General features: G+C 53.9%; 1 protein-coding gene across 3 annotated transcripts in view; it reads left to right on the plus strand.

The window, feature by feature from the left end:
* The window catches only part of DUOX1 (dual oxidase 1), a 32,353-nt gene extending 4,966 nt beyond the window's left edge, over positions 1-27,387 (plus strand). The window contains exons 3-34 of one of the 3 annotated variants that reach the window (XM_037054519.1): positions 169-252; positions 444-608; positions 1,397-1,584; positions 1,761-1,962; positions 2,106-2,272; positions 2,657-2,717; positions 2,852-2,948; positions 3,871-3,961; positions 5,001-5,103; positions 5,363-5,535; positions 6,662-6,837; positions 7,046-7,164; positions 7,744-7,881; positions 8,533-8,646; positions 9,624-9,823; positions 10,429-10,614; positions 12,633-12,858; positions 13,128-13,221; positions 13,498-13,673; positions 15,404-15,473; positions 15,815-15,904; positions 16,466-16,644; positions 16,956-17,186; positions 17,725-17,824; positions 18,289-18,338; positions 19,685-19,812; positions 23,492-23,645; positions 24,037-24,266; positions 24,512-24,670; positions 25,817-25,972; positions 26,076-26,204; positions 26,927-27,387. In XM_037054519.1, coding sequence (XP_036910414.1) covers positions 169-252; positions 444-608; positions 1,397-1,584; positions 1,761-1,962; positions 2,106-2,272; positions 2,657-2,717; positions 2,852-2,948; positions 3,871-3,961; positions 5,001-5,103; positions 5,363-5,535; positions 6,662-6,837; positions 7,046-7,164; positions 7,744-7,881; positions 8,533-8,646; positions 9,624-9,823; positions 10,429-10,614; positions 12,633-12,858; positions 13,128-13,221; positions 13,498-13,673; positions 15,404-15,473; positions 15,815-15,904; positions 16,466-16,644; positions 16,956-17,186; positions 17,725-17,824; positions 18,289-18,338; positions 19,685-19,812; positions 23,492-23,645; positions 24,037-24,266; positions 24,512-24,670; positions 25,817-25,972; positions 26,076-26,204; positions 26,927-27,049 — 4,559 coding nt within the window. In that variant the 3' untranslated portion in view covers positions 27,050-27,387. Of the gene's footprint in view, positions 1-168; positions 253-443; positions 609-1,396; positions 1,585-1,760; positions 1,963-2,105; positions 2,273-2,656; positions 2,718-2,851; positions 2,949-3,870; positions 3,962-5,000; positions 5,104-5,362; positions 5,536-6,661; positions 6,838-7,045; positions 7,165-7,743; positions 7,882-8,532; positions 8,647-9,623; positions 9,824-10,428; positions 10,615-12,632; positions 12,859-13,127; positions 13,222-13,497; positions 13,674-15,403; positions 15,474-15,814; positions 15,905-16,465; positions 16,645-16,955; positions 17,187-17,724; positions 17,825-18,288; positions 18,339-19,684; positions 19,813-23,491; positions 23,646-24,036; positions 24,267-24,511; positions 24,671-25,816; positions 26,205-26,926 lie in introns of those variants that run through there. The other 2 variants (XM_037054517.1, XM_037054518.1) reach the window with 2 other exon arrangements.
* Positions 27,388-27,611: the final 224 nt, after the last annotated feature.

A 27,611-nucleotide genomic window follows, 5' to 3' on the forward strand; every position in this document is an offset into this window, starting at 1 on the left:
ACCACTTTGCTCTGATTATCTCCCTCTGTACCCTACTTCCCACATTTGTGCTGGGTATCCACTCTCTGCTGACCCAACTACCAGGATCACAGGATGCATATCCTGCAGGCCTACCCATCCTCTCTTGTACTGACTTGCCCACCCACCCCCTCCTCCATTCCCACACAGGAGCTCAGAACCCCATTTCGTGGGAGGTACAGCGATTTGATGGGTGGTACAACAACCTCATGGAGCACAGATGGGGCAGCAAAGGTAGGTGAGAACCAAGTAGATACAGAGCCCCAGGGTCAGGGTGGTACCCACTGCTAAGGGGCAAGGACTGGCAGGCACCAGCAAAGGCTCATGCATTCCTAAGGTTTTACGATTGGTGGTATGGAGGAAGCCTGGGAAGAGGAGGTCAAGGAGCCCCCCTGAGGACTGATCCTTGTTCCTTCCCATCCCAGGATATCGGCTGCAGCGCCTGGTCCCAGCCACCTATGCAGATGGTGTGTACCAGCCCTTGGGAGAACCTCACTTGCCCAACCCCCGAGACCTCAGCAACACTGCCATGAGGGGCCCTGCCGGGCAGGCCTCCCTGCAAAACCGCACAGTGCTGGGAGTCTTCTTTGGTAAGGACCTCAACCTGTAGTGGAGGGAGGCCAGTGGGGTCAGCCAGACCCCTCTGTGTCTGAGGGGGACTCAGGGAGTGAGGGAGAGAAGTGCCAGAGGGTCAGAGAGACAGGGGAGAGAGATGGAGGCGCAGTTGATGGGGCGGGATAGGGGTGGGAGCAGAGGGAGAAAGTCTGGCTGGAGGAGGTATAAATGTGCCCCAGGCTGAGCTGCTGATGGGGCTGAGGATAGAAGCAGGAGCATGAAAATAATCTGGTAGGGACTCGGGATGCTGTTCTCATTTGGCCTCTGTGGCTCCCAGGACAGGGGCAGGGCAGGGTTCTTACCTTGGTGGGAGGCCTGGAGAGGTGTCAAAATGGGGGTGCTAGGACCCTCTGACTCCAATGACTGGTCTGTTGGCTTTCAGCAGAAATGCCAGGCTCCTGATGGCAATTCTGGTGCCCACACTTGCTTCCCAGTGTCCACCATGCCACGGAAGCTGGCAGGTCCCCTGGGCGGGCTGCACCCAGCAGCTTGTTGGAGCCCATGCTGCCAGGCTGAATGCCTAGGCACACTCACTGGCCACCGCCCAGTTACCAAGGAGAAGGCCAAACTGGCAATGAAAACAGTTTGGACCAGGATGTAACAAAATATTTCGGAAACTATGGGCAAGGTCAAGGCAGGAACTTGCCCGTGATGGCTGTTGAGTCTTTGAAGCTTGGGGCTGGGTATGGAGAGGCTAAATACCTGGGGAGGAAAGGAGAGTGGCCTTAGCGGGCCTTAGCACACCCTCCCCCATCGCTGGCAGGCTACCACCTGCTCTCGGACCTGGTGAGCATAGAGAGACCCGGCTGCCCCGCCGAATTCCTCAACATCCACATCCCGCCCGGAGACCCCGTGTTCGACCCGGACCGGCACGGGGACGTGGTGCTGCCCTTCCAGAGGAGCCGCTGGGACCCCAAGACCGGACAGAGCCCCAGCAACCCCCGGGACCTGGTGAGACGAGGCAGGCGGAGGGGCAGGAGCCGGGTCCCAGGCAGGTGGCGCTCCGGGCTCCGGGCGTCGGTAGGGAGAGGCTCCCACCCCCGGCCCGCAGGCTCCCGCCTGGCCCTGGCCCTCCCTCACCCTCCTCGACTGCCCAACCCCGGCTCACCCGCCCGATACCCTCGCAGATCAACCAGGTGACGGGCTGGCTGGACGGCAGCGCCATCTATGGCTCCTCGCACTCCTGGAGCGACGCGCTGCGGAGCTTCTCCGGGGGACAGCTGGCGTCGGGCCCCGACCCCGCCTTCCCCCGCGATGCGCAGGCCCCCCTGCTCATGTGGACGCCACCCGAGCCCGCCACGGGGCAGCGCGGGCCCCAGGGGCTGTATGGTGAGGCCGCGGGGCCCGGCGGGGGCGCGGGCGGGTTGGAGCGTCCGCGGCTGGTTGGAGCAGGGACTGGGGTCTGCGAGGTGGCGCTCCCCTGGGCCACACAGCGGCTCATGTCCTCCCCTGTGTCCCCACGTCGGGTGCAGCCTTCGGGGCGGAGCGAGGGAACCGCGAGCCCTTCCTTCAGGCGCTGGGCCTGCTGTGGTTCCGCTACCACAATCTGATCGCACAGAAGCTGGCTGGGGAGCACCCGCACTGGGGCGACGAGGAGCTGTTCCAGCACGCGCGCAAGAGGGTCATCGCCACTTACCAGGTCAGTGGCACTGCTCCTTCTCCCCCAACCCCTTCTCCTGGTCCAAAGGACACTCTGCTTCCCTTCAGAGCCCTCCATCTTTGGACATCCCCCACCCAGAACCACCCTTTTCCAGGAGTCCACCCTTCCCCACAGAGCCAATGTCCAGGAATAGACCCTGAAATGATAAGGAGACTAAATGTCACTTATGCAAGAAATCGAGCTGCACCCAGCCCCTGAAGTCCCCTGTTCCGTGAGGGGACGGCCTCACACTATTTGAGTCTCCTTTCCCATGACTGCCCCTGCCTGGTCACCCCCTCCCACTTAAGGCTTCCTTGGGTTCAGGTCCCCCGTGGCCTGGCAGCTGGAGCACTGGCCTTCCCTCTCCTCTTTCTTGACCCTCAGAACATTGCTGTGTATGAGTGGCTGCCCAGCTTCCTGCAGCAAACACCCCCAGAGTATACAGGTGAGGGCACTGGGGGCACCTGGGCTGAGGGGAGGTGGTGGTTTGGATCCATAGTGGGAAAGGCTGGTTGGTGCTCGTTCTGGGAGGAGGGGGGTGGGTAAGAAGCTTATTTTCCGGTTACTCCCTTGGAGCAGGGTACCGCCCTTTCCTGGACCCCAGCATCTCTCCAGAGTTCCTGGTGGCCTCTGAGCAGTTCTTCTCCACCATGGTGCCCCCTGGCGTCTACATGAGGTGAGAGAGGGTTCAAGTGTGTGTTGGAAAACTGGAAGGGCAAAGGGACTGTGAGTGTGTAGGGGGGTGGGGAGGGTGAGCGTTGTCAATTGAGAAAATTGCCCTCAGCAATCTTCAGAACAGGAGTATCAATCTGAAGTCATGCCCATTCCCCCAGGGAACAGTGAATATGGAAGGGAAGAATAAAAGCAATTGTTTAAAAAGACATATTATTGTGGTGTTTATGTACCTTTATGTTGGTTTTCCTGCAACTGGTGTGGATATTAATCCTCCAGTTTAAGACAGGTTAATTGAGGCTCAGAGGGTGAGTCACAAAGCCTGTTGGTCTGAAGTTCAGTTCAAGCGCTCAACACTGCCCTGGGGACATTTTTACTGTAAACACCAGGACCTGGAGCTTATAAACCTTTTGGGGGCAATTATAATAAAAATGTGTGAGAGCTGAAGAAAATACTGGCTCCAAAATAATAAAAATGAGCTTTAAACTAAAAATATACATTTAAGTAAATGTATACAAAGCAAAATATGTCAGTGTATCTTTTACAATTGCATTATACTTTAAAACAATTCATAGATTGTATTTTCTTACTCTGGAACAATTTCTGATGTGCCTGGTGATGGCTAAGTAATCGTAGCAGTTGAGTTATCCATAGACAAGTAATTTCAAAAGGACCATGAAATATTCTTTTAAAATGTATGTGTATATGTGGAGAGAGGACACACAAGAGAGCCTGTGCAGGCTCTATGGATGCATTTTTCGGTGTTTGGTCTGATGTGGGATGAGAGACCACCCCAAAATCAGATTGTTCAGGGCCTACTTTGACCACATACCACTCAGGGAAGCAAAACCTGGAAGACCAGAGCTGCTGCCTGATGTTAGCACCCCCGGGTCTCAGTCAGCACTCCCCTACTCTTTGCATTTCAGAAATTCCAGCTGCCACTTTCAGAAGATCATCAATCAGAACTCAAGTGTCTCCAGAGCTCTCCGAGTCTGTAACAGCTACTGGAGCCGAAAGGTCAGGGCTGGGGGCCTATATGTGGGTGGGTGTATGTGTGTTGTCTGTGCTTATGTGCATGTGTGCATGCATATTAGGGTGTGTGGTGAAGGTGGGCAATCGGCAGCCAGCTGCGATGGGCTGGGTGGAGGAGGCATCTCCCCTACCCATGTCTGACATGACCAGGTAGCTGTACATGGTCAAAAGTCAACCCTCTCCTCTCACCTCAGGGCTGTGTGAGAGGCAGTGGGACCTGTGTAGGTGTGGCTCTACATTCATTGCTTCCTCCTAGGTTTTTCTTCTCCCTTAACAGCCCTGTAGGCCTTGGAGTAGCCCACCATCACAGCCCCCAAGGAAAGGTCCTAGTTAGACATACCCAGGGCAGTATGTGAATGTATTTTTGTGGGCTGGGGGCAAGGAGGAAGGAGGGATTCTGAGAGATTACTAGAGATAGTCTGTCCGTTCAAACCAGGTCAGCCTGGGTCAAGAGCACTGATCACTGATTTAAAGCAAACTTGGATTTTTTTGTGTAGAGTGTTCGTAAGAGAGGAAGGGAGGAGGGAAGAAAAGAGAGAAGAGGAGGGCATAGGATCAGAGTCACGGACCTGAGTTGAAAGAGACCTCAGTAATCCCTTTCTATTATTTCATTAATTTTATTTGTTATTTTATTAGTCTCTAATGCCCTTTTTAGTCAGAAGAGGACACTGGGTTCAGAGAAGTCCTGTGACTTTCCCATACTCACACAGCTGGTCAGTAAACAGAACAAGGGTCAAGACCTAGACCTTCTAGTGTCTTTGTCAACCATGTTCTCAAGTCTCCTAAAATAGAAGAAATAAAGTTTTTAGTTCCTTGTGCTTAAGGAGACCCATATCCCAACAGCATGGGCTTTGAATGGGGACATCACACACCCTGAGTGGGGAATCAACTTGTGGAAGAGGAATAACCCACCAGTCTGGGAGTGAACAGCAGGACTGGGTGGGGGACTACAGGGTGGAGGGAGCCTGGCTGCCCAACCTCTGGCCCTGTTAGCCATACCCCTCTCCTCTCCTCACCCCCATAGCACCCAAACCTACGAAGAGCCGAAGATGTAGATGCACTGCTTCTGGGCATGGCCTCCCAGGTTGCTGAGCGAGAGGACCATGTGGTGGTTGAAGATGTGCGAGGTGAGGCCAAGACTGACCCTATAGGCTGTATAGCCCTGGCCCCTGGGGAAAGGTTCAGGTGGAGTTCCAGAGCCAGGCAGGGAGGGCTACCAGGGCTGGGAGCCGGCACTGTCTCACTGCTGAGAGAGCTTCTGAACTGACAGCCACAGCTCCCTCTGTATGGCTCAAGTCCCCCTGGGCTGGTTGGAGTGTGGGGCATGGGCTGGAGGAGTTCTGGTATGGCTGAGCTTCCTCAGACTTTCTGCTATCGCATTCACAGATTTCTGGCCTGGGCCACTGAAGTTTTCCCGCACAGACCACTTGGCCAGCTGCCTGCAGCAGGGCCGGGATCTGGGTCTGCCCTCTTACACCAAGGCCAGGGCAGCACTGGGCCTGCCTCCCATTACCAGATGGCAGGACATCAACCCTGCACTCTCCCAGAATGATGGCACTGTGAGGAGGGCCGGGACCCAGAGGGCAGGGTGGGAACATCAGGGCACACTGGCTTGAGACACAGAAGAAGGGCAGCGAGACCCAGGCACCAGAGATAAGCACCTGGCGAAAGGGGCCGGGCTCACCCAGGTTGCTTTTCCCAGTATCACACACCAGGATGGAGGTTACCAGACCAGTAGGGTCTGGCTTTAGTGTCTGTGACTGTGCAGATCCAGCAAATGTTTATTGAGCATCTGTTGCATGGCAAGCACTTATCTTATTTGCTCTCTCCAACAATTCCCTGAGTCAGTGTAGAAGGCCTTTGACTTGGGAACAGACCATATTTGTACGCACTGCTGTTCAAGCTGCTTTTGGGGAGTCAGCCCTGCACCCTGCATGAGTGGCATTGCCTGCTGGCCAACAGACTAGTTTTAACTGCCTTGCCATCCTGGCACAGCAGTGTTTCTACAATTGTATGGCAATTTTGGTGCCTTTGCCCCTACTATTTTATAAAATCATTGGACAGTGGAGAATCGAAAGGCTGATAAGAAAGGGATATGTGTGTGGGGCTTGTAAATTTTATAAAATCTGTATAAAGATGGGAATTATCAGGTACACCCACAGTGGCAAATCTTTAATTTCAATTGTGCCTTCTTGGGATTAAACTGGTCAAGTACTTATTTACGTTATGAAGAAAAGAACTAAAGTAAAGATCAAATAGAATATGCTGCTCATATATTGTTAAAGCCTGTTTTTAAAAGGCAATATATTTGTGGAGGTTTGATTTTTTAAACATACTTTTTAGATCTAAAGAATAGAAACCTCTTCTAACACATCATTCTACCATTCAATATCACTGATTTTGGTCCTTCAAATTTTATACCTGTTCAAGAATAAGTTACATAGGAGACTAGCTGCCTATTTTATTCCAAGTTTATAAAAGAGGCAGCTGAATCTGTGAGAGCATTCCCATAATGAGTTAACATATGTAAAGCACTCAGCAGTGCCTGGGGCATAATAAGTGAATTATTGTTCCTGTCATTTATTATTAGTATTATCATCCCTGAGGCTGATCCCTGGGAGCCACCTCTTTGACTGATGGTGGGTTCAGGTCCTTGCACTCACTCCTATCCCTTCCTGGCCCCAGGTGCTGGAGGCCACAGCCGCCCTGTACAACCAGGACCTGTCCCTGCTGGAGCTGCTCCCTGGGGGGCTCCTGGAGAGCCATGGGAACCCTGGACCCCTCTTCAGCACCATTGTCCTTGACCAGTTTGTGCGGCTGCGGGACGGTGACCGTTACTGGTTTGAGAACGCCAGGAATGGGTAAGGGCTGCCTGGGCCCTCACCTCAGACTGCACCTCAGCCTGGGCTTGGGCCCTCTGCCTGTAAACAGCCCTCCTGGGCCCTTGATTTCCAGCTGGCTCCGCCCCCTCCCCAGCCCCTCTGGGTCTCTTTCCTTATCTGGGTCCCCGAGCCTGGGGCATGCATCTCTCTTCCACTCTGACAACTCCCCACCCACACCCACCCCCAGGCTGTTCTCTGAGGAAGAGATCGCAGAGATCAGAAACACTTCCTTATGGGACGTGCTGGTGGCTGTCACCAAGGTGGACCCCAGTGCCCTGCAGCCCAATGTCTTTTTCTGGCATGCGGGTGAGTGGCCAGGGGGTACCTGGGGTTTGGGGTCTAGCATCTCCTTCCTCCTCAGCTGAGGGTGTGGTTCAGTGAAGCTGGACAGTAAGTAGACTCCAAGGAGGGGAGTGAGCTGTGGTTCTGTCCCTGGGAACTTTGGATCTGGGCATCGAGGTTGCTGCGCACAGCTGTGTGGGTTTCCCTCTGCACAACTGCAGGCGGGGCCCAAGTGAGGGTCAGAGAGACCTGGTATGGGGACTCACATTCAGCTGGGATGGGGCTGGGCATGGGCGGAACATGAGGAGGGCTGAGTGTAGTCAGGAAATCCCAACACCACAGCGGTGATGAAGGAAGGTTTGTGTGTGTGTGTGTGTGCAGCTGAGGTTCATTGTAGATCCCACTTGTTGCCCAAGTAGGCAAATGCCACATTCTTGGTGCAATGGCAGGGACAATGGAGGGGCAAGCAGCCCTCTCTCCTCTGACTCAGAGGCACCCCCAACCCCCTGCTTTTGATACCCTAACCTTCTCAGTGATCCTGTGCCTGAGCCTGTGGCCTAGCACCCCAACCCCTCAGGACTCCATTTTTCTCTGTTTCCCCAGGAGACCCCTGCCCACAGCCAGGACAACTCAGCACTGAGGGCCTGCCAACCTGTGTTCCCCCGGTCATGAGGGACTATTTCAAGGGCAGTGGATTTGGCTTCGGGGTCACCATTGGGACCCTCTGCTGCTTCCCCCTGGGTAAAAGTGATGGTCAGGGTGGGGCTGGGTGAGAGATGCAAGCCGAGGGGTGGGGTTCGTTCCATCTGTGGCAGCACCATGCAGGGTACTATTCCTCTGGACAGTGGGTGAAAACATCAGAGAGGAGGGGGCATGAGAAGTGTCCGACCTGCACATAAGTTGGCACCAGGAAGAATTTGCCCCCTTGTTCTCCTGGGATCCCCTCAGGGCCCAGAATTCCCCACAGGGAATTCACAATCCACAGCTGTCTGAAAGAGCCTGGGCCTGGCAAACTGTCGCAGGCAAATCCCTGTTGGAGAACCAAGGCTGGGATGTAGTTGCTGGGCCAAAGGCTTCATTCAAATTTAGTCTTTGGCATGGCTGTGTCTGGGCTGACCAGCAGCCAGGCAGGGTGGGTCCAGTCTCTGCCTGGGAAGGGACCTGAGTGCTCAAAGCAGGGGAGGAGGCTGCACAGGCATCTGAGGTGCTGCTCAAAGTTCCCCATAGGGTGCAAAGCAGCTTTCCTCTCCCCAAGAGGAGCTTCTCAATTTGAGGATGAATAGAACTAGGACTCGGGGAAAGCAGCCAAGGAAAGGAGTCTGGCAGAGGGAGCCACTGGCCTCCCCAGACCCCTGCCTTCCTCTGAGCATCCTGCTGCCTCTGCCCTCCCAGTGAGCCTGCTTGTTGCCTGGATTGTTGCCCGGCTTCGGAGGAGAAATTTCAAGAGGCTCCAGAACCAGGACCGACAGAGCATCAAGTCTGAGAAGTTTGCAGAGGGCGTGGAAGGTAAGCTGGGGATGGCCAGGGTGGTCATAGAGAGGACACAGCTCAGTGGGGCAGCCCCTGACTCCACCTCAGCAGCCTAAGGAAAAGGCCTCCTTTTTCTAGACCTCCCGGCACCCAGGGCAGGAGGGAGAGCCAGGAGGCATTGGTGGAAGTTGGACCTAGAATCCTCCCACCTCCATAGCTCCTCCCAATGGCCCCAAATATAGAGAATGTGATAGACTCATGCAGAGGAGCCACAGGCCCGAGACTGCATTTCACAGCGTTACTGTGACTCACGAATCCCCTAAAATTGCTGCTCTGTGCATTTCACACTGGAATGTCAGGCAACAGAGAAGTAAGTAATGAAGGTCTGGAGTCAGAGTGACTGAGGAATGGAATCTTGGTTCCACCAGTTGGGCCTTAGGCAGATTTTAAAATTTTTTTAAGCTTATTTTTCTTTTTTAAAAAATATTTTGTTCATTTATCTTTAGAGGGGAAGGGAAGGAGAGAGGAATAGAAACATCAATGTATGGTTGCTTCTTGTGCATCCCCTGCTGGGAACTGGCCCCTGCCGGGAACTGGCCTGCAACCCAGGAATGTGCCCTGACTGGGAATCGAACTGTGATTGTCTGGTTCAGAGACCCGTGCTCAATCCACTGAGCTACACCAGCCAGGGCCTAAGCTTATTTTTCTTTATCTGTAAAATAGGAATAATGATAGCATTTACATCATAGATTTATGAAGATTAAATAAACTCATTTATGCAAAGTATTTGGCACAATGTTGAGCACATCATAACCACTTGAGAAATGTTAGAAATGGGCTAGAAGCACAGCAGGACTGTCGGGGATGGGATGGCCCTCAATAGCCAAGAAGAGGCAAGGAGGCGAGGAGGGCTTGCTGTAACTCCATTTCTCAGCTGGCCTTCTTCTTTTGGATGTGCTTTGGGCAGGTCAGGCCCAGAGGGCCCCAGCTAACCCAGCTCTGTCTCTCCCCAGCGCTGGAATGGCAGGGCCGCAAGGAGCCCTGCCGGCCTGTGCTGGTGCACCTGCTGCCTGGGCAGATCCGAGTCATGGACGGCAGGTTCTCTCTCCTCCGTATCATCCAGCTGAGGCCCCCACAGCAGGTCAACCTCATCCTGTCCAACAACCGTGGGTGCCGCACCCTGCTGCTCAAGATCCCCAAGGAGTATGACCTGGTATGGCTCAGCTGACCCCTGGCTCCTTGTCCACAGCCACAGCCAGCCAGGTGGGGGGAAGGAGCAGTGGGCCAGACAGGGTTTCTGGCTTCTGGTTATTGGCTGTAGTACCGCTGCATAGAGAGAAACTGGAGTGCATTTGTCCTGCTCCATGATTTCCACAGCCCCCTATTCCTCTTGCAGACACAGTCTAGCCCCTCCCTTTCTAAGGACACTGTGGCAGGTCCTAGTTAGAATTCCTTGGAAGAAGCTGGGAGCTCCTCTGTGTCCCCTGATTTCAGGCTGTAGTGATTCATTAAAGATTTTTGGAGGGGAGTCAATCAAAGGCTAATTTTCAGCTCTGACTGGCTCACAGTCCCTTCAATTCTCTGAGCCCCCTGCCTTCCCCTCCTCCAATATGGAATAGAGAGGAAAGAATGGCTGTATATATGTATGTGACTTTGAATGCTTCCTCTGCACTTATAAGAAAACCACTTAACCCCACTGAGTCAGGGAAATAACAGTATCTTTTTTGCAAGGGGTCTCTTTCCAAAAAAATTCATGTAAAGCTCCTGGACCCAAGAAACCTTGACAGATGGTCACTGTCTCTCCTGCTGCCTCCGTAGGTGCTGCTGTTTAACCTGGAGGAAGAGCGGCAGGCGCTCGTGGAAAACCTCCGGGTGGCTCTGAAGGAGAGTGGGCTGAGCTTCCAGGAGTGGGGGCTGCGGGAGCAGGAGCTGATGAGGGCAGCTGTGACACGCCAGCAGCGGAGCCACCTGCTGGAAACCTTCTTCAGGCACCTTTTCTCGCAGGTGTGTACGTGGGATCAGATCCGTCCTCGCGTGTCTGCCTGTGGTGGTGCCCTTACCTCCCAGGGAAGTCAGAAACCCTGAGATCACAAGTAAGAATCAATTCTCCTGTGATTTTGGCCAAGTCACCTGACCTTACTGAAAAGGAGATGCTTCTGCCCCCATCCCAATCCCACCCGCACCACCAGAGAGGCGTTCCCTAGGATAGGGCTTATGGCCCTGTGTCGATCTCTCAGGCTGGCCCAGCTCTCTGCCTTCCCTCAGAAGCTGCAGAAACCTAGGGTGAGATAAGCAATGTTGGGCAGTGAGAACCCTTTATCACCCCTCCTTAGGGGCGTGCAGCGGCCAGAGGCTTCCAGGGGGTGTCAGTGCCCACCTAGCAGACTTCCGAGAGCTACTGGAAGAGGGAAATGAGATGGGAAGAGAACTGCAAGGATTTGAGTCTGGGAGCAGGACTCTGGAGAGGAGAGGCTTGGGAGATATACCATAAAACATCGTGGGCGCCCACTGAAGGAGTTTATCATCCCACTGGGAACATGGGATGCACACAGAAAGGAAAATGACTGGCAAAGAAAGACAGCTGTAAATGTGACCAAGGAAAGAAGTGGTCTGGGAGTTCAGAAAGGCTAGTGAGGCTTCAGGCAGGTGTAGAGTCGTGATGGCAGTGAGATCTGACATGTACTCAAAGTCGGAACAGTGTTGGCTCAGAGGAAAGGAGCAGAAAGGGCCGAGCAGCGGTGCCTGGGAGAAGGCCAGAAATCAGTGTTTGAGGAGAGGGAGCAGGGGTGTTGGCTAGCGGGGGAGAGGATGCATGAGGGAAGTTACCATCTAATGGTCATTCACTGTGTGCGCAGGACTACTTCATTCACTCCTCAAATAAGTTGAACTTGAGCGTGTACTAGAATGGAGGGTTCTCAACTAGGGTGACTCACTGCCAGGGCCCAGGTAGGACCCGGGCATCTCCACTCGGTTCAGGATCTGCCAGGGCTGTGAAAGAGGACTCTCTCTGCTAGGATGTGAGGGTGTGCTGCCATTTCCTGAGGGTAGCTGCCAACCCTTTCTATCTGCACAGTGCTTTCAGCTTTCAAATATTTTTCATACAGCCTCTCTTGTTGCTTCTCACCGTGTGAGATAGATAGGACTGGCGAGGAAATGAATGCCAGACTACTGAAGAGATTTGCCCGAGGCCACACGGTGAAACAATGGCACAACTGGGACCTGAACCTGGGTCTCTTGCTTCCAGGCGCTTTCCACTAAAACACCTTGTTTTAAGCAACAAGGTTTACTTCATGAAGACTTGAAGTAGGAGCTTCCAGGTGACAGGCAGGAAAGACAGGGCTGTGGTTTGCAAGCCTGCTGGCTTCCCTCACTGCCTCCTTAGGCTGGGATAGCCCCTTGGGTGGGCTGAAGATGGCCATGATGAGGAATTCCCTTTCCCGAGCCCAACTTTTTCTTAACCCAGCTGAGGCTTCTTCTCAGTCAAAACTCTGGATGAAAGAGCAACCGCTGAAGTTAGCATCGATGAAGGGTCAGCTGACTTGGAGGCTATAGTGGTGACTCAGGAACTCCAAAGGGAGGACTGTGACCATGCCTAGGAAGGACCAGCAAAGGGAAAGCTATAAGCAAGCAAGGCCACACCCCTCTCAGGCTGCCTCCTTTCCCTCTGAGCGTCTGCTTTTTTCTGCATCTGCATCTCTGAGCACTTGGAAGAACAGGGTGGTCCATGGCTTCTGAGTTTTCTTGTGCTCGGGTCAAGAGTGACCTAGGACCTCTCAGTCCCAATTCCAGGTCCCCTGCTTGGCTCAATTGTGCATTCCTGGTGCAGTCAGCTATTGCACAGGGCCAGGGTCTGTGGAATAAATGGCCACAGGGACCCCCGCACAGGGCTTATGGGGTAGTGCTTAGGGGAGGGGGTGCTGGGCAGACACCTTACGAGGTGGCTCCTACAAGCCTCAGCTGGCCTTTAAGTCAAGGAATCCTTGTCCCCTTCTTTCCCTCCCTTTGCTGCTGCCCAAGTGCAGGTGCTGGACATCAACCAGGCAGATGCCGGGACCCTGCCTCTGGACTCGTCACAGAAGGTGCGAGAGGCTCTGGCATGTGAGCTGAGCAGGGCTGAGTTTGCCGAGTCTCTGGGCCTCAAGCCCCAGGACATGTTTGTGGAGTCCATGTTCTCTTTGGCGGACAAAGACGGCAATGGCTACCTGTCCTTTCGGGAGTTCCTGGACATCCTGGTGGTCTTCATGAAAGGTAGTTCAGGAGGGAGCAATTGCCCAGATAGGAGAAGATGGAAGGGGCTAGAGACTGAGGCTGGAGTGTAGCTGACCCATTGGAGATGGGGAAGCCCTGGGGCCCGGTCTCTAGCCATGGCAGACATATGAAAGTACCCAGATAGGGTTGGAGGCAGAACAGCCCCTCACTGTGTCCAGCAGTGGGTCACCCTAGGGTATGGCCCCTTCTGGCCAGCCTTGGGTTTAGGCAGGTGGTCTGGGCCTCTCACAGGGTCCTCCTTCTCCCAGGCTCTTCTGAGGAGAAGTCTCGCCTCATGTTCCGCATGTACGACTTTGATGGGAATGGTCTCATTTCCAAGGACGAGTTCATCAGGATGCTGAGGTTGGTCCAGTGGGACAGCCAGGAGAGTAGGCCAGAGCAGGACTGACCGTGGAAAGAGGTGGGACAGAAAGAGGAAGCAGGAGGGTAAAGAGCAGGGGCCTCCTCCTTCTCACCCGTACAGCCACAGACTATTGTAGTTAAGAAGGAACTTAGGATCTGGTCAGTTGGGGTCCTTCCATGTGGGCTTTGAAGCCCTGGTGCGATGGCCATCAGGCCCTGTGTCTAGGCCTGAGGCCCCTTGTCAGGGCCTGATGGCTCCCGTCCCCCAACCCCCAGGTCCTTCATCGAGATCTCCAACAACTGCCTGTCCAAGGCCCAGCTGGCTCAGGTGGTGGAGTCCATGTTCCAGGAGTCGGGCTTCCAGGACAAGGAGGAGCTGACATGGGAGGACTTCCACTTCATGCTGCGGGACCACGACAGCGAGCTCCGCTTCACGCAGCTCTGCGTCAGAGGTGAGGGAGCCCGGAGGCAGGGCTGGCACCCATCAGACACCGTAGGCCCAGGACATAGAACCCACATACTTTAGGGGTCTGTGGAAATGTTTTAATTTCTCTTAAAATCAGAGGAAAAGAATGAATAGAGTGATAATAAATATGTAATAATGTATCCAGCCTGGATTATATTCTTTACACCAACCTAATTTTCATATATATTTTTTAATTAAATTTTTTAATGGAGGAAGAGCCCCAGGAAGGCAACAGTGCCTGGGGCCCACAAAGGTTGTCTGTCATGCTGCACTGCTGGTGGGGTGGGGGGGTGTCAGGACAGGGTGGAGGATGGCAGCTGGAATTCCTCTTTCTTGACAGAGACCCCTGTTCCTGGAGCCCAGTACTGGGGGAGAACAGTGGCGGGTGTTTTGGTTTTGTTTGCCACCTTATCCCCTGGAGCAGTGCTCCGTAAATGTTTGCTGAGTGCGTGAAGACCCACTTCTGTTGTCCCTCCCCCAATTTCTTGCCCTACCTGTATCTGACTCAGGTGGGTGGGGGCTAGAATCAGGGTGAGGAGTGGGCAGAGAGCAGGTAGAGGGCCTGCCTATGGCCTGCTCTGAGCTGTTACGGTGTCTTCACAGCCTGTGATTCTCACTGGGGCATGTTGAAACCAAACCCAGCCCATCCCAGGATTATGAGAAGCTGGAGTTGCTGAGCAGTCTGGATGGGGAAGGGGGCAGGTTAGACAAGGTGCAGCTGGCTCATTGGTCAGGGCTTTCCCTGCCGGAGGTGGGAGGGGAGTTGGTACTCGGATGGACCTGCCACGCCTGATTCTACAGGTTTTCACCTTTCCCAGGCAGCCAGGTGCAGCAGGCACCCAGGCCTGAGGGCAGAGCAGGGGCAGAGGCCTGAAGGGAGTCCAGGCCACAGACCCAGGGATCCAGCCCCTGGGGTGAAGGAAGGCTGAGGCTTGGAAAAGAAGGATTAAGTAGAGGGTTGCAATGAGTACCATTTTATGTGGCTTTTAATTGTTGGGCTTAGTTGTTTCCTCCAAATTTTATTCTGAAACATTTATAAACCTACAGAAAAGGTCCAAGAATAGTATGAGGAGCATCCCTTTCCCCCTCACCTTCTTCAGCGTAATCACTCTTGGCCTCTGGCCTGTGGACCGAAGGGATCTTCGGGAAGTGACCTGCAGATTCCCAGCCCCTGTGAGAAGCTGGATTTGCGGCTCTCTGCAGCCCTGCCCCAAGTGCTCAGCCCAGAGAGGAAACAATGGGCGGCTCCTGGAAGGGGTTTTCCCCCCAGCATTTTCTTATGAACGTTTTGAAACACAGAAAAGTGGAGAAATTTTATAGTGATCTCCCATATATGTACTGCCTAGATTCCACATTTAACTCCTGGGAGATTTTGAGCTGGAGGGTTATTAGCTGGGTTTTGTGGCTGAAAGATCTTAGCAGGCAGGTTGCGTACAGATCCTGAGCTCTACCCCATGAGCCTGATTCTGGTCCCAGGAGTGAGACTGAAGGTAGACACACATACTCAGGGGAGCCTGCCTGGCCAGTGTTGCTTCAAGCCTTCTCCCTGCCCGCTAGTGGCTGGGTCTAGCTCCCACTGGGGCCACAGGCTGAGCCAGGGGCACCCAGAGGCAGAGTACTGGCCAGAGACCCTCTATAGTGTCCATACATTTGAGCCTGGTCCTCCTGAGGCTCTGAGCCCTGAGCAGCTTCCCAGCCTGGCTCTGCATTTTGCAGGGGTGGAGGTGCCCGAAGTGATCAAGGACCTCTGCCGGCGTGCCTCCTACATTAGCCAGGAGAAGCTCTGGTGAGTCCACATCTGGGAATGTTGGAGGGAGGGCTGGGGTCAGGTAGTTGCCATTTCTCTCCCTGGAATGACTGGGGTCACAGCCCGCACCAGCCCACATCAAACCTTCGCACAAATTAGAAAAGGCACTCCTTACTCTCTGCAGACACAGGCCTATGCTCACCTGCAGCCTGGGTCAGACACCCTTACAAAGGGCACAGCTATATGTGACAGCCTTGACAGGGACCCCCGGACTGGACTCATTGTCTAGGTCTTTGTGGGAGTCCTGCTCTCCCCTGGCTGGCAGCTTTGGCCCTTCCTCAGTGGAGTGGGTCTGGAGGAAGTGCTTGCTGTTCCCACAGTGATGTCGAGGCGGAGCTGACACCACAGAGACTGCAGTGCCCGGTGGACACAGATCCTCCCCAGGAGATTCGGCGGAGGTTTGGCAAGAAGTACGCCTGCTCCTCCCACTAAGCCCAGAAAGTTCACCCATCCTTTCAGCGTGCATGCATTGATTACCTGGTGCCAGGCACTGTGCTAAGCACTGTCTCGGAACATCACACTCTGATGGGATAGCCTGGTACACTGAAAAATACAATGTCCCACTGATGAATGGTAGCTAGTGGTAAGAACAAGGGGCTTTAGAGCTTAAGGAAATGCTCCTCTCTGTCTGGGAGGTGAAGGAAGGCTTCCTGGAAGAGGTATTCTTTGAGCCTCTAGTAAAGGGTGAGAACAAAGCTGTGGGAGTTAGGAGCTACAGACTGGGCGGAGAGAGGTGTGTCTGAGTATGACGGAGGACTGGGGTAGATGAAGTGCATCCCTTGGGATGGACTGGCTCCGTGACCACTTGTGATGTAGTTTCCCTACACTGACAGCTCGCTTGAGTATGCTATAGCCTTTGGGCTCTCAGCCATGCTTGGCTTGAGTAACTGACCACCCTTTCTCCCCTCTGGGGAGCTGGGCTGCACTAGAGCTGAGTCCTTACCTAAGAGCCAAAGCTTCCTGTCTCCCAGGGTAACGTTGTTTCAGCCCCCGCTCTTCACCGAGGCTCACCGCGAGAAGTTTCAACGAAACCGTCTTCACCAGACCCTGCAGCAGATCAGGCGCTTCATCGAGAACTACCGGCGCCACATCGGTTGCATGGCCGTGTTCTACGCTATCACTGCAGGCCTTTTCTTGGAGAGGGCCTACTGTAAGTGATGGCCGCGGGGCTGTGGACAGGACTTGGAAAAACCGATGACCTTGAGGGCAGAGCATACTTGAGTGACAGCTGCGGGAAGGATAGTGTAGGGCAGTCTGTGAGTGATGGACAGTGGCTGAGTGAGGCCTGCACTTGGTGCCAGCCAAGGGGGCAGGGCCTGTTGTGGTTGCTTGGGCCCCTCTGAACTGAGACTTCGGGAGGCGACTGTGACTGGTGGCTGGCCAGGGCCTGCAGTTGACCTTGCTCAGTGGTGCTCTGTCCCATGCATTGTACCCCACCTCACTGCCTGGGCTCTTCCACAGACTACGCCTTCACCTCACCACCCTCCGGCATCACAGAGACCACCTTCGTGGGCATCATCCTGTCGCGGGGCACAGCCGCCAGCGTCTCCTTCATGTTCTCCTACATCCTGCTCACCATGTGCCGCAACCTCATCACCTTCCTGCGAGAGACTTTTCTCAACCGCTACGTGCCTTTTGATGCCGCCGTGGACTTCCATCGTCTCATTGCTTCCACTGCCATCGTCCTCACAGGCAGGCCCTGGGTGTCCCGGGATCCTCCATGTCCTCCTGCCCCCTACTGGCTTCCTCTCCTCTGAGAACCCCCTCCTCTCTACCTGCACTTAACTGGAGTGTAAGTCTTGGATGTCCTTCTCATAAGGATGGAGATGGACCCAGCAATGGTGTGAAGGAAGCTGAGGAGGCCCTCATTGCCCCACCAGTGCCTCTTGCCACACTTTCAAGGCCACCTTGCCACCACCTAGCTGACTAGTTACTAAACACCCCAGAATGAGTGCACATACTGTGTGGTCTTACAATTTTTATGTTTTAAACCCTATTTCTGTAAGAAATACCAAAAGAGTAAATTTCTAATATAATTTGAACTCACATGGTTATGTTCATGGACATGAGGAGAAACAAAGTTGATCAGAGATCAGATATCCAAACCTCTAGGGTCCTTCTTCAGGCCCCTAACTCTGGCTGGCTGGAGTTCTTCACCTTGGGCTGCATGGGTTGAGCACCCCCACCCAGCTGTCCCTTGGCTCATCACCCCCTGCCTGGTCTTCCTTAGTTTTACACACTGCAGGCCACGTGGTGAATGTGTACCTGTTCTCCATCAGCCCACTCAGCATCCTCTCCTGCCTCTTCCCTGGCCTCTTCCATGACGATGGGTGAGTACTGGGGGTGGAGTGGGGTGGGGAGGATGTATTATTTATGGGTGGCAAGAATCAGCCCCAGCTGGTGTGGCTCAGTGGATTCAGTGCTGGCCTGCAAACCAAAGGGTTGCCAGTTCAATTCCCAGTCAGGGCATATGCCTGGGTTGCAGGCCAGGTCCTTAGTTGGGGGCACGGGAGAGGCAATCACACATTGATGTTTCTCTCCCTCTCTTTTTCCCTCCCTTCCTCTCTCTAAAAATAAGTACATAAAATCTTTAGAAAAAAGAACAAAAGAATCAGAGAGTGTCACCTTCCTGGTTATAAGACAGGGACAGACAATGACCAGCCTGAGCCTCCAACCCCAAATCAGCAGAAAGGGAGACTGGTGGTTGGGTTGGGGTGTCTCATCTGGGGGGGTCCTTTCTGGAAGACCCAGACCTCTCCCCTCAGAATCCTTCCTTGCGTTCCCTTCCCCACAGGTCTGAGTTCCCCCAGAAGTATTACTGGTGGTTCTTCCAGACTGTGCCAGGTGAGAGTCCTTCCTGCTCTGTGAATTTCTGGGCCTGGCTCCGAGCTTCAGGTTCTGGGCTCTCATGGTGAGTCAGGCTGTGCCATCTGGCCCTGAGGACTCTCCCAGGAAGTAGGATATGGCTTTCTAATGCTTCTGTCAGTAGCTCAACTGGGTTCCCATGCTCTGAACTAGCTCTTTCTCTGTGGAGTGGGAGTGGTCCCCCTCCACTCTCCAACACAGACGCCTACCGTGCTGGTGGCTCTGGGAAATACTGTGCCCCACCTGCACAGGGGAGGAACCGGGCTCTTTGTCAAGCTAGGTAGATGCCGCCCCCCAACCCCACCCCTTTTAGTCTACCTTGACAAGAGCTATGTAGGGGTATATTCCTAACTCCCCATAATCACCCATGTTAGGGCTATTAGCTGTGAATCTATTCAAACACTTCTTGAACATGTTTATGTTTCAGTCAGTTCCCTCCTCGGGGAAACACGTTTTCCACACTCACTCCTCTGTGAAACAGTGCAATTTAAAAAAATTTATTGTTTAATCCTAAAACGATCTGCTTTGAACTTCAGAGACTGCTTGCTAATTCCTGCACGCTGGGATTTAGAGGATAAGGCTGTGTTTATGCTCTTCTCTCTGTTCTGTACTTTACAGGCTTTGGTTAGATCCCTTTCTTAACCTCTGCTTTTCCATACTTCAAGGCTCTAATCTTCCTAATTTCTGACTCTGTCCTCCTTGATCATTTGAGGGGCCATTCTCTGGCCCCTGCACTCCCACCATGGCTCCATATTGCCCTCCTGGGTAGCACAGGCCTGGATTTCCCTGTGAGGGGGGTCCTCCCACAGACTCCGGGCTCAACCCCAGGGAGCTCTGTGCTGTGGCAGCTAAGTACAGTGCTGCAAGGATGCGGACCAAGCCTTGACTCCATGAGGAAAGGGCCTGCAATGTCCAGAGCCTGACTCAGAGGGCCCAGAATAGATGCACCGTGCATTCATTCATTCCGTGTACATTTATATAAGGCCCACAGTGTGCCAGGCCCTACACTAAGCACTAGAATTCATGGTCAACTAGCCTAGTTTGGTCCCTGTTCTTGTGAACGTGGGAATCAGAAGGTGATGGACATAAAGCAAATAATGGCACAGCTGCTTGAAAAGTATCATGACAAGGTCCGTGAAGAACGCATAGGGTCTGTTGAAGTGAAGGGTACTGTGATCGATGGTGTGAGGGGAGAGGAGCGGAAGGAGATGCTAGGGCGTTCTCCACCCACTCCTGGGACAGTGCAGGTGGAGAAGGGATACAGACCTTTGGCAGGCTCAGAAGAGCCCTACCCCTTTGCCCTTCACCCTTTGTTCATTTTGCAGGCCTCACGGGGGTCATAATGCTCCTGGTCCTGGCCATCATGTATGTCTTCGCCTCCCACCACTTCCGGCGCTGCAGCTTCCGGGGCTTCTGGCTGACCCACCACCTCTACATTCTGCTCTATGTCCTGGTGAGCCAGGCCAGTGGGGTCTGGGCAGGATGTTCCCAGGGAGGCGGTGAGGGCTGAGACATCAGTTCTCTATCGTCTTAGTTATTTCAAGTATCCTCTTCATTTGCCACTTAAAAGATGGAGATGATAATATGGGACTCTCGAGTAGACTGACCCCAATGTGCAGCACTTGGAAGATGGATTTGCTGGTCTGGGGGGTTTGCAGGAGTGGCTCTACCAGGCTGGTCTGCATTCCTTGCAGATACCTCACATCGTTTCTGCCCTGTCAGTCTTTCTCTACTTTGAGTGGCTGGTTTGGGCTCCTGGGTGGACTGCCTACATTCGAGGGAGCATCACCCTTTTTAAGGAAACTTCATTGAGTTTTGTCGCTTTTGTTTGGATCCTGTTTTCTGGGATGTTAGCCACCCTAACCAGTTAAGTGCCATCTACAAAGTTAATAACCTTGCTCAAAATGTCTTCACTTGAACTGTTTATAAAATGGATTTTTAAGACTGTCCATCCCTTTTCCTTCTCCTTCATCTGGGCCTCTGCCTGCCTTCTTTCACATTCCCTCCTGTCTCCTGTCCTGTTCGATTACCCTTCCCTTGGCTTGTCACCAGCCACTTCAGCTTGTTGGTTTCATAGCTGACTGTGCTCTGTGCCCCTGTGTCATGGTTCTGCTTGGCAGCCTTCCTCACAGACACAGGCAGCTCCCCGAAGGGCACCCTGAGGGCCCCTGTGTCCTCTCTGATGACAGCTTGGCTGCCAGCACTCAAGAAGTAGAGCCCGTATGACTGCCCTCTATCACCTGGCTGCAGGCAGAACTGAACTCGGGGATCTCCCATTGCCTGCCTCAGGTAGGCACCTGTGGTTGGCCCCGCCTCCTCCCAGGTGCAGTTCTGTCCTCTGCCATAGGTAGTAGCGCCTGTTTCCAGAAGTGCTTTTGCCTGAGGCTCAGCACTTCACAGTTGTGAGGATGACTACCCTGTCTTGGCTTAAGTTGTTTCCTGGAATTGATGACGTGTATATCCAAAGAAATCTCTCTCTAGCTGATTTGTTCCTTCCTCTCCATCTTCTCAGGAATGTGTGAAGCTCTAATGTCCTAGGTTATTATTTGTGTTAGCGGTGGAGGTGATGTTCTTGTTTCTGGTGAGAAAACAGCTTCTTCGAAATAATGGGAGACCCCAATGAGAGTGGTCAGACTGGCTTCCTGAGACCAAGACCCCTTTCTGGGGTCTTGGTTTGGGGGGATCACTGGAGTTCAGAGCCACCCTTCCTGCCAGCAGGGAAGTCAGCAGCTCAGAAAGGTGCAGGTCCCTCTGCTGGGCAGGCCTAGCTCTGACATCTTGGGAGTATCTCCCCTGGGGGTCGGTCAGGGGCCCAAACACCTGCTTCCTTCCCATTTATCACAGCTGTGGCCATTTGATCTCAGGCAAAAAGAAATGTTACAAGTAAAGGACCCAGTGTGAAGTAGACCTTCGGAAAGCTGTCCAGGCTCCTTATCCAGGCTGGAGAGGGCAGGGCTGGCACCACCAAAGCTGAGCTGGCAGGCCGCTCATCCAGCCCCTCAGCCAACCATGAGTCTGCAGCAGCTTTGTGGTTTAAAAGTGGAGTCAACACCAAACAGGGTGTATAAGCATGATGTCACCCTGACATTGTTCTCAGCCTGGCTGGATTCTCAGAAGGCCTTGGGGGTGGGCGTGGGCCCAGGCTCCACAATGAAAGAGGAACGTGGGGAACCAGAGCCAGTTCAGAGGAGAACACAGAGAGGTTTGAGTAGATCCTCTGGGGAAAGGCTCCAGTATTCAGGAACGCTTGCCTGAGGGAAGGGAGAGATGAATGAGCAACCAGAGTTCGGTTTAATGGTTCTGTGTTGGCAGTCTGCCCCAGCTCTATGCTGAGAGGAAGGGGAGAGGAAGGGAAGACTGAGCTTTCCCCTCCCGAACTTGGAATTTGCCACAGAGATAAATGCCAAGCGTGGAAATGATCGAAATAAGCAGACAATACAGGATGAATAGCTGAGCTGAGCATTCCACAGAATAACTTACAGGAACTCATTGAAGGGAGTTTCATTTGGGCCAAACTGGTTAGGGAAGACTTGGGGAAGAAGATGGGACTTGGGCCAAGCCTTAAGGAGAGATAAGCTAAGGTTTGGTAGTACAGAGTGGAAGCTGAAGAGCATCCCAGGTAGAAGGAAGGGCACAAGCACAGGTGTGGAGGTGTGAATGATGATGGACTATTCAGGGCACAGAAGAGATAGGCATGGCTGTGGGTGGCTATGGGGCGTTAGGTGGTGGCGGGACACGGTGGAGCTATGTGAGTTGTGCTGAAGCATAGGGGCTGTGGCTCGGCTGAGAGGCCACACCACAAGGGAGAGCATAGAAAGGCAAGAACAGAAGGTGAAGAAACCAGGCTTGGGCAATGCACAGGGTTGGGAGTGGAGAAGGAACAGAGTCAGCGCAGGAGGTGGGAAGTGAGTGGCTTGAGGGGAGGGAGACCCAGGAAAGCATTGCTGCAGACGTGTCAAGAAGGGATGGTTGCTGTGCCACAGACTGCCAAGGGTGGGAGTAAGAGGACGTGTCAAGAAGGGATGGTTGCTGTGCCACAGACTGCCAAGGGTGGGAGCAAGAGTGGTCTGAAAGGAGACCTCGGGATCTGGCCATTCATGAGCCCTTGGTGAGCAGATCCTGAGAAGAGATAGAGCGGGAAGCCAGCCTGACCGGATTCGGGAGCAAGCAAGTGGGAAGAATGGGGCAAGCAGTGTCTGATCAGCTTGTTGCAGAAAGGACTAGATCTGGACAATACCTTGTAGCTTTTTCGGGGGGGCAGGAAAGAGACTGGTTCGGTGTTCTTAGACCCCTAAGGGGGAGGATGAATTGGGGAAACTCCTTTCACTGACTCAACAGTTATTGAGGGCCTACCATGTCCCAAGCAGAAACTGCTAGGAGCTGAGGGTATAGTGGCAAACAAAATGGATACGGTACCTGTTGCAACAGTCCCCTGGGGAAAACAGCAGTACTCATGGCAATGAGTGAAGAAGCAAAATTTTTGTGCATGCAAGTGCTTTGAAGGGAGCTAACAGGAAGCTGTGACAGTGAGGAGTGGGGAAGGCCTGAGGAGGTGGTGTTTCTGCTGAAACCTGAAAAATGAAATGGAGATAATTATGGGAAGAACCAGGGAAAGGGCATTCCCAGCAGAGGGAACAGCAGGTGCAAAGGTCCTGAACAGAGTGGACTTGTCGTGTTTGAAGAACAGGGAGAAGGAAAAGTTGGCAGCCCGGGATCAGAGCCTCACAACACCTTGTGGTACAATGGGAAGGCCACTAAGGCTTTTAAAGCAGGGATGACATAATGAAACAAACTTTAAAAAGTCACATTGACTACCTTGAAGAGAATTGATCACAGTGGGGCAACCCAGTGGAGAACCAGTCAGGAGGCTACTGCATGAGTGCAGGGGAGTGTCCATGTGGCTTGGTCTAGAACGGTGTCAGAGAGGTGAATGTGGGCTCATTTATCTGGATGCTTTGGAGGAGGGCATTGGGAGTGGTTAGGTTTTGGAACCTGGAAGGAACATGGCACACAATGAGGTGGGGTATTGGATGTGCCAGTGGAGGAAGGGTACAGGAGTCTAAGTCCCGAGCTGGCCTCAGATGCTGTAGTGGGTGTGGCTGGGTCTGAGCTGCATTCTTCACTCTATACAGCTCATCATCCACGGCAGCTTCGCTCTGGTCCAGATGCCTCGTTTCCACATCTTCTTCCTGGTCCCGGCACTAATCTATGGAGGGGACAAGCTGGTGAGCCTGAGCCGGAAGAAGGTAGAGATCAGCGTGGTGAAGGCGGAGCTGCTGCCTTCAGGTACCAGCCTAGAGGCTGTCAGGGGACCAGCTTTGTGATCCCGAGGAAGCAGAGCGGAGCCTGGACCTTGCAGTCCGATAGCCTGGATGAGTGGAGTTGGCAGGGGCCTTGGGTGGAAGGAATGAGGGAGCTGGTAAGAGAAGCTCTTTGCTAGGGGACCTGAACCTCTCTCGAACAGGGAGGAGGAGCCCAGGTCAGGCTGTCCCTGGCCCTGCTGACCACCAGCCCCTCCCAAGGGCAGACATGGCCTGAGGGCAGTAATGACTTCTGATGGGCGGAGGTCCCCTGACTATTCCAGGAGCAGAGCTGAGAGTGCAGCTCTGGGAACTCTCTGGAGACCACAGTGTTGCGAGCTCAGGACAGCAGCCTCCTTCCCACCCTTCCTCTGCAGGAGTGACCCACCTGCAGTTCCAGCGGCCCCAGTGCTTTGAGTACAAGTCAGGACAGTGGGTGCGGATTGCCTGCGTGGCTCTGGGGACCACCGAGTACCACCCCTTCACACTGACTTCGGCTCCCCATGAGGACACGCTCAGCCTGCACATCCGGGCGGTGGGGCCCTGGACCACTCGCCTCAGGGAGATCTACTCACCCTCGCCAGATGGCTGTGCCGGATACCCAAAGGTGCCCAGACCCAGGCCAGATGTGCCACATGCTCCCATCCCCTTAGCAGGCCTTGACCCTGCAGCACCAGCTGCCCCGTTGTGTTCCTCCTTTCCCCCACCCCAAGGCTGGCTGTTCCAGATAAAGCCACAGTTTCCCTCTTCCCCCTCACTCCACAAACCTATCTGCCTTATCTCGCCTCTCATTTCTGGCTTCAGATTATGATAGTAGCTGAGAGCTTAACTCAAACCCACCCCTTCCTGCAGCTGTACCTTGATGGACCGTTTGGAGAGGGCCACCAGGAGTGGCATAAGTTTGAGGTGTCAGTGCTGGTGGGAGGGGGCATTGGGGTCACCCCCTTTGCCTCCATTCTCAAAGACCTGGTCTTCAAGTCATCAGTCAGCTACCAAGTGTTCTGTAAGAAGGTAAGTGCCCTGTCCTCTGGCCAGCCCATGTCCCCTGCTCCCTATCACTGGGTCCATCTGGGTCCGTCTCTCCTGCCTCTGTTCATCGTCTCCCTAGTCTGGGCAAGGTCAAGCTGGCCTGGCTCAGCGGGGTGGGGCAGGTGGTGGTCAAGATACACCCTGATCCTAAAGGAAAGTTAGTTTGCTAAAGTCCCCAGGTTCCTTCCTTCAGTTATGAAGCACCCCACATTGGGTGTGCTTCTGGGAATCACCCCGGGCAGGGTTGCAAAAGGGTGAAGAAACCCCTCCCCTTCGACAGGGGGGACTAGCACTTGAGGCATTGTTGGGCTGGGAGAAGGAAGGCCACACTTGGGTGGGGCTTGGGGTGGGACACAGTGAAACTGGCTGTGCTCTTGGGAGAAAGCGCAGAGGTGGTGGTAGGCAGGGCTGAAGGGCATGGCTGGCTCCAAACACAGCCCAGGCCCTCAGGTCCCCTCCACACCGGGTTCCTTCGCCCCAGCCTGAACCTAGTGGCAGGCTCCTGCTTGTCTCTCTAGGCCTGGCAGGTGAGTCAGGAGCATAAGAATGGAACAGGCAGAGGCGCGACTCATATGCTGTCAGTGTTCAGAGGGTGACAGACAGTTCCTGCTCCTCTGTCCAAGCCACTCTGCCTACTCCTGCTTCTTAACCCACATAACCCCACTTTTCCCCATCTGAAGCTACAGATGGGTCCTCCAAGGGAAGCTTCCATCCCTGTGGTCTCTCTTTGAGTCCATTCCCATCTCCTCCAGGCAGCCAGCTGGGTCTTCCCTGAAGATGTTCTATGACAAGCCCCTTAGTGGGATCTTGTCCCTCTGGGCTAGGGTTGTTTGGAAGCCTTGCAGCCTAAGGAGAGCCCACTGGATAGGGTGTTAAGACAGGCTCAGTATGAAAAGGCTGCATCCACCCCATCAGACCTTGAGGTGCCCCAGGCTGTCTTGTACCTCTCCATGCCCTGGGACAACTCCTTTCCTGTCCCAGAGCCTGGCCCTGTGGCCCCATACACTCCATCCCCAGGATGTCTGGGAAGAGGCACAAACTGGCGAGAAGGGTTCATTTGGTGTGTAAATCCCTGGGATATAGAGAACCTGAGCTGAGCTGAGTCCTAAGCTCCAACCCTGTCCCCAGATCTACTTCATCTGGGTGACGCGGACCCAGCGGCAGTTCGAGTGGCTGGCTGACATCATCCGGGAGGTGGAGGAGAATGACTGCCAGGACCTGGTGTCCGTGCACATCTACATCACCCAGCTGGCTGAGAAATTCGACCTCAGGACCACCATGCTGGTGCGTCAGTGCCAGCCGGCCGGTGGGCGGGTCTCCGTCTGGGCTAGGAGCTGACCCTGGCTCTGCCTGGCCCTGACTTCCTGCTCCATTTGTTCCCCACCAGTACATCTGTGAGCGGCACTTCCAGAAGGTGCTCAACCGGAGTCTGTTCACAGGCCTGCGCTCCATCACCCACTTTGGTCGCCCCCCCTTTGAGCCCTTCTTCAACTCCCTGCAGGAGGTTCACCCGCAGGTCAGTCCCCACCCCATATCCAGGTTCTCTTCAGTGTATTATCTGGGGTTTGAGCAAAGCTCCCAAACCTGCTTCATTGGGGAAGAAATTGACTGCTGATGAGAACCCATCATCCCCTGGGAAGTTGGTGGGGTAGTGAATTCAGAAAGAAGTGGGGGTCACCCCTGAGGGTGACCCTGCTCCACAACCTGTTACTCCCAGCTCTTCTTAAGCGGGGAAGCAGGCGACAGGAACTTGCCACTTCTGAAGCCATGATGCCTTGTTTGAAAGGAAGAGCTCAGTGACTGAGTTAGTCCTCACCACAAACTCAGAGCTCCCCTAATCACTAATACTGAGCCAGGCCTCACACTGGGCTAATCTTCATCATGAATGATGGGCACGCCGCTGCTGTCATAAATACTGGGTTAGCCCTTAATGAGACACTAAGCTATACCACAACTTGAACATTGATTAACCCAGCCTCTATTGGAAACACGGACCTTGCTTACACTTGAAGTTGCCAAATGCCTTGGAAGGGATACAGGCTGGACCCACAGAGAGCAGGTTTACCAAAACTGAGCTGGAGTTGAAAACACAGAGCTGGCCATACACGGTAGAAGCAAACCTTCATCAGGAACACGGAACCGGTCCTCATCAAGGACCCTTCATGGCTTTAACATGGACACTCAGCGAGCCCTCCCTCTGAACACTGAGCTAGCCTTCACTTCTTTCTCCCCCAACAGGTTCGGAAGATAGGAGTGTTTAGCTGTGGCCCCCCTGGCATGACCAAGAATGTGGAAAAGGCCTGTCAGCTCATCAACAGGCAGGACCGAACTCATTTCTCTCACCATTATGAGAACTTCTAGGCCTCCTGCCCAGGGGCTTCAACCACCCACTGCTCAGCTGGGCGGAGGTTTGGGTCACACTTCACCTCACCTCACCTCTGAACTTCCTGTTTCTTCCTGTTCCTCTGAAGGCTCCCTCAGCCTTCTCCTCATTCCCACCTCCTGACCTTGGTCCAGGTGGCTGTGGCCAGTCATGGGACTGGGTTATGAGGGTTCAGGGACCCCCAGGCTCATAAATTCCCAGCCTGGAGAAGTGGAAGGCACTGTCTGGGGTTGACTAGAGGTTGGGAGTTATTATTGTTTGGGGCAAAGTGACACCTATTCTTCCAAACTAAGAAAAAATTCAAAAGACAAGCTGACAAGTAGTGTGTGGGTGTGCACGTGCACACGTGTGTAGGAAGCTGTGAGCCTAAGGATGAAGTGGGAGCACAGATGCTGGCATCTAAGAACCCCTCCCCCTCCTCTGGGCTCCCCACTGTCAAAAGGGCTGACAAATGACTTGAAGAGGGTAGAGGCTGGACCCACAGAGAGCAATTTATAGGAACTCCCACAGCACCCCCATCTAACGCACAGTGGTCTTCTT

Source organism: Sturnira hondurensis, unplaced genomic scaffold (genome assembly GCF_014824575.4).
Source record: "Sturnira hondurensis isolate 20B ecotype Veracruz unplaced genomic scaffold, ASM1482457v3 Scaffold0008196, whole genome shotgun sequence".
NCBI lineage: Eukaryota > Metazoa > Chordata > Mammalia > Chiroptera > Phyllostomidae > Sturnira > Sturnira hondurensis.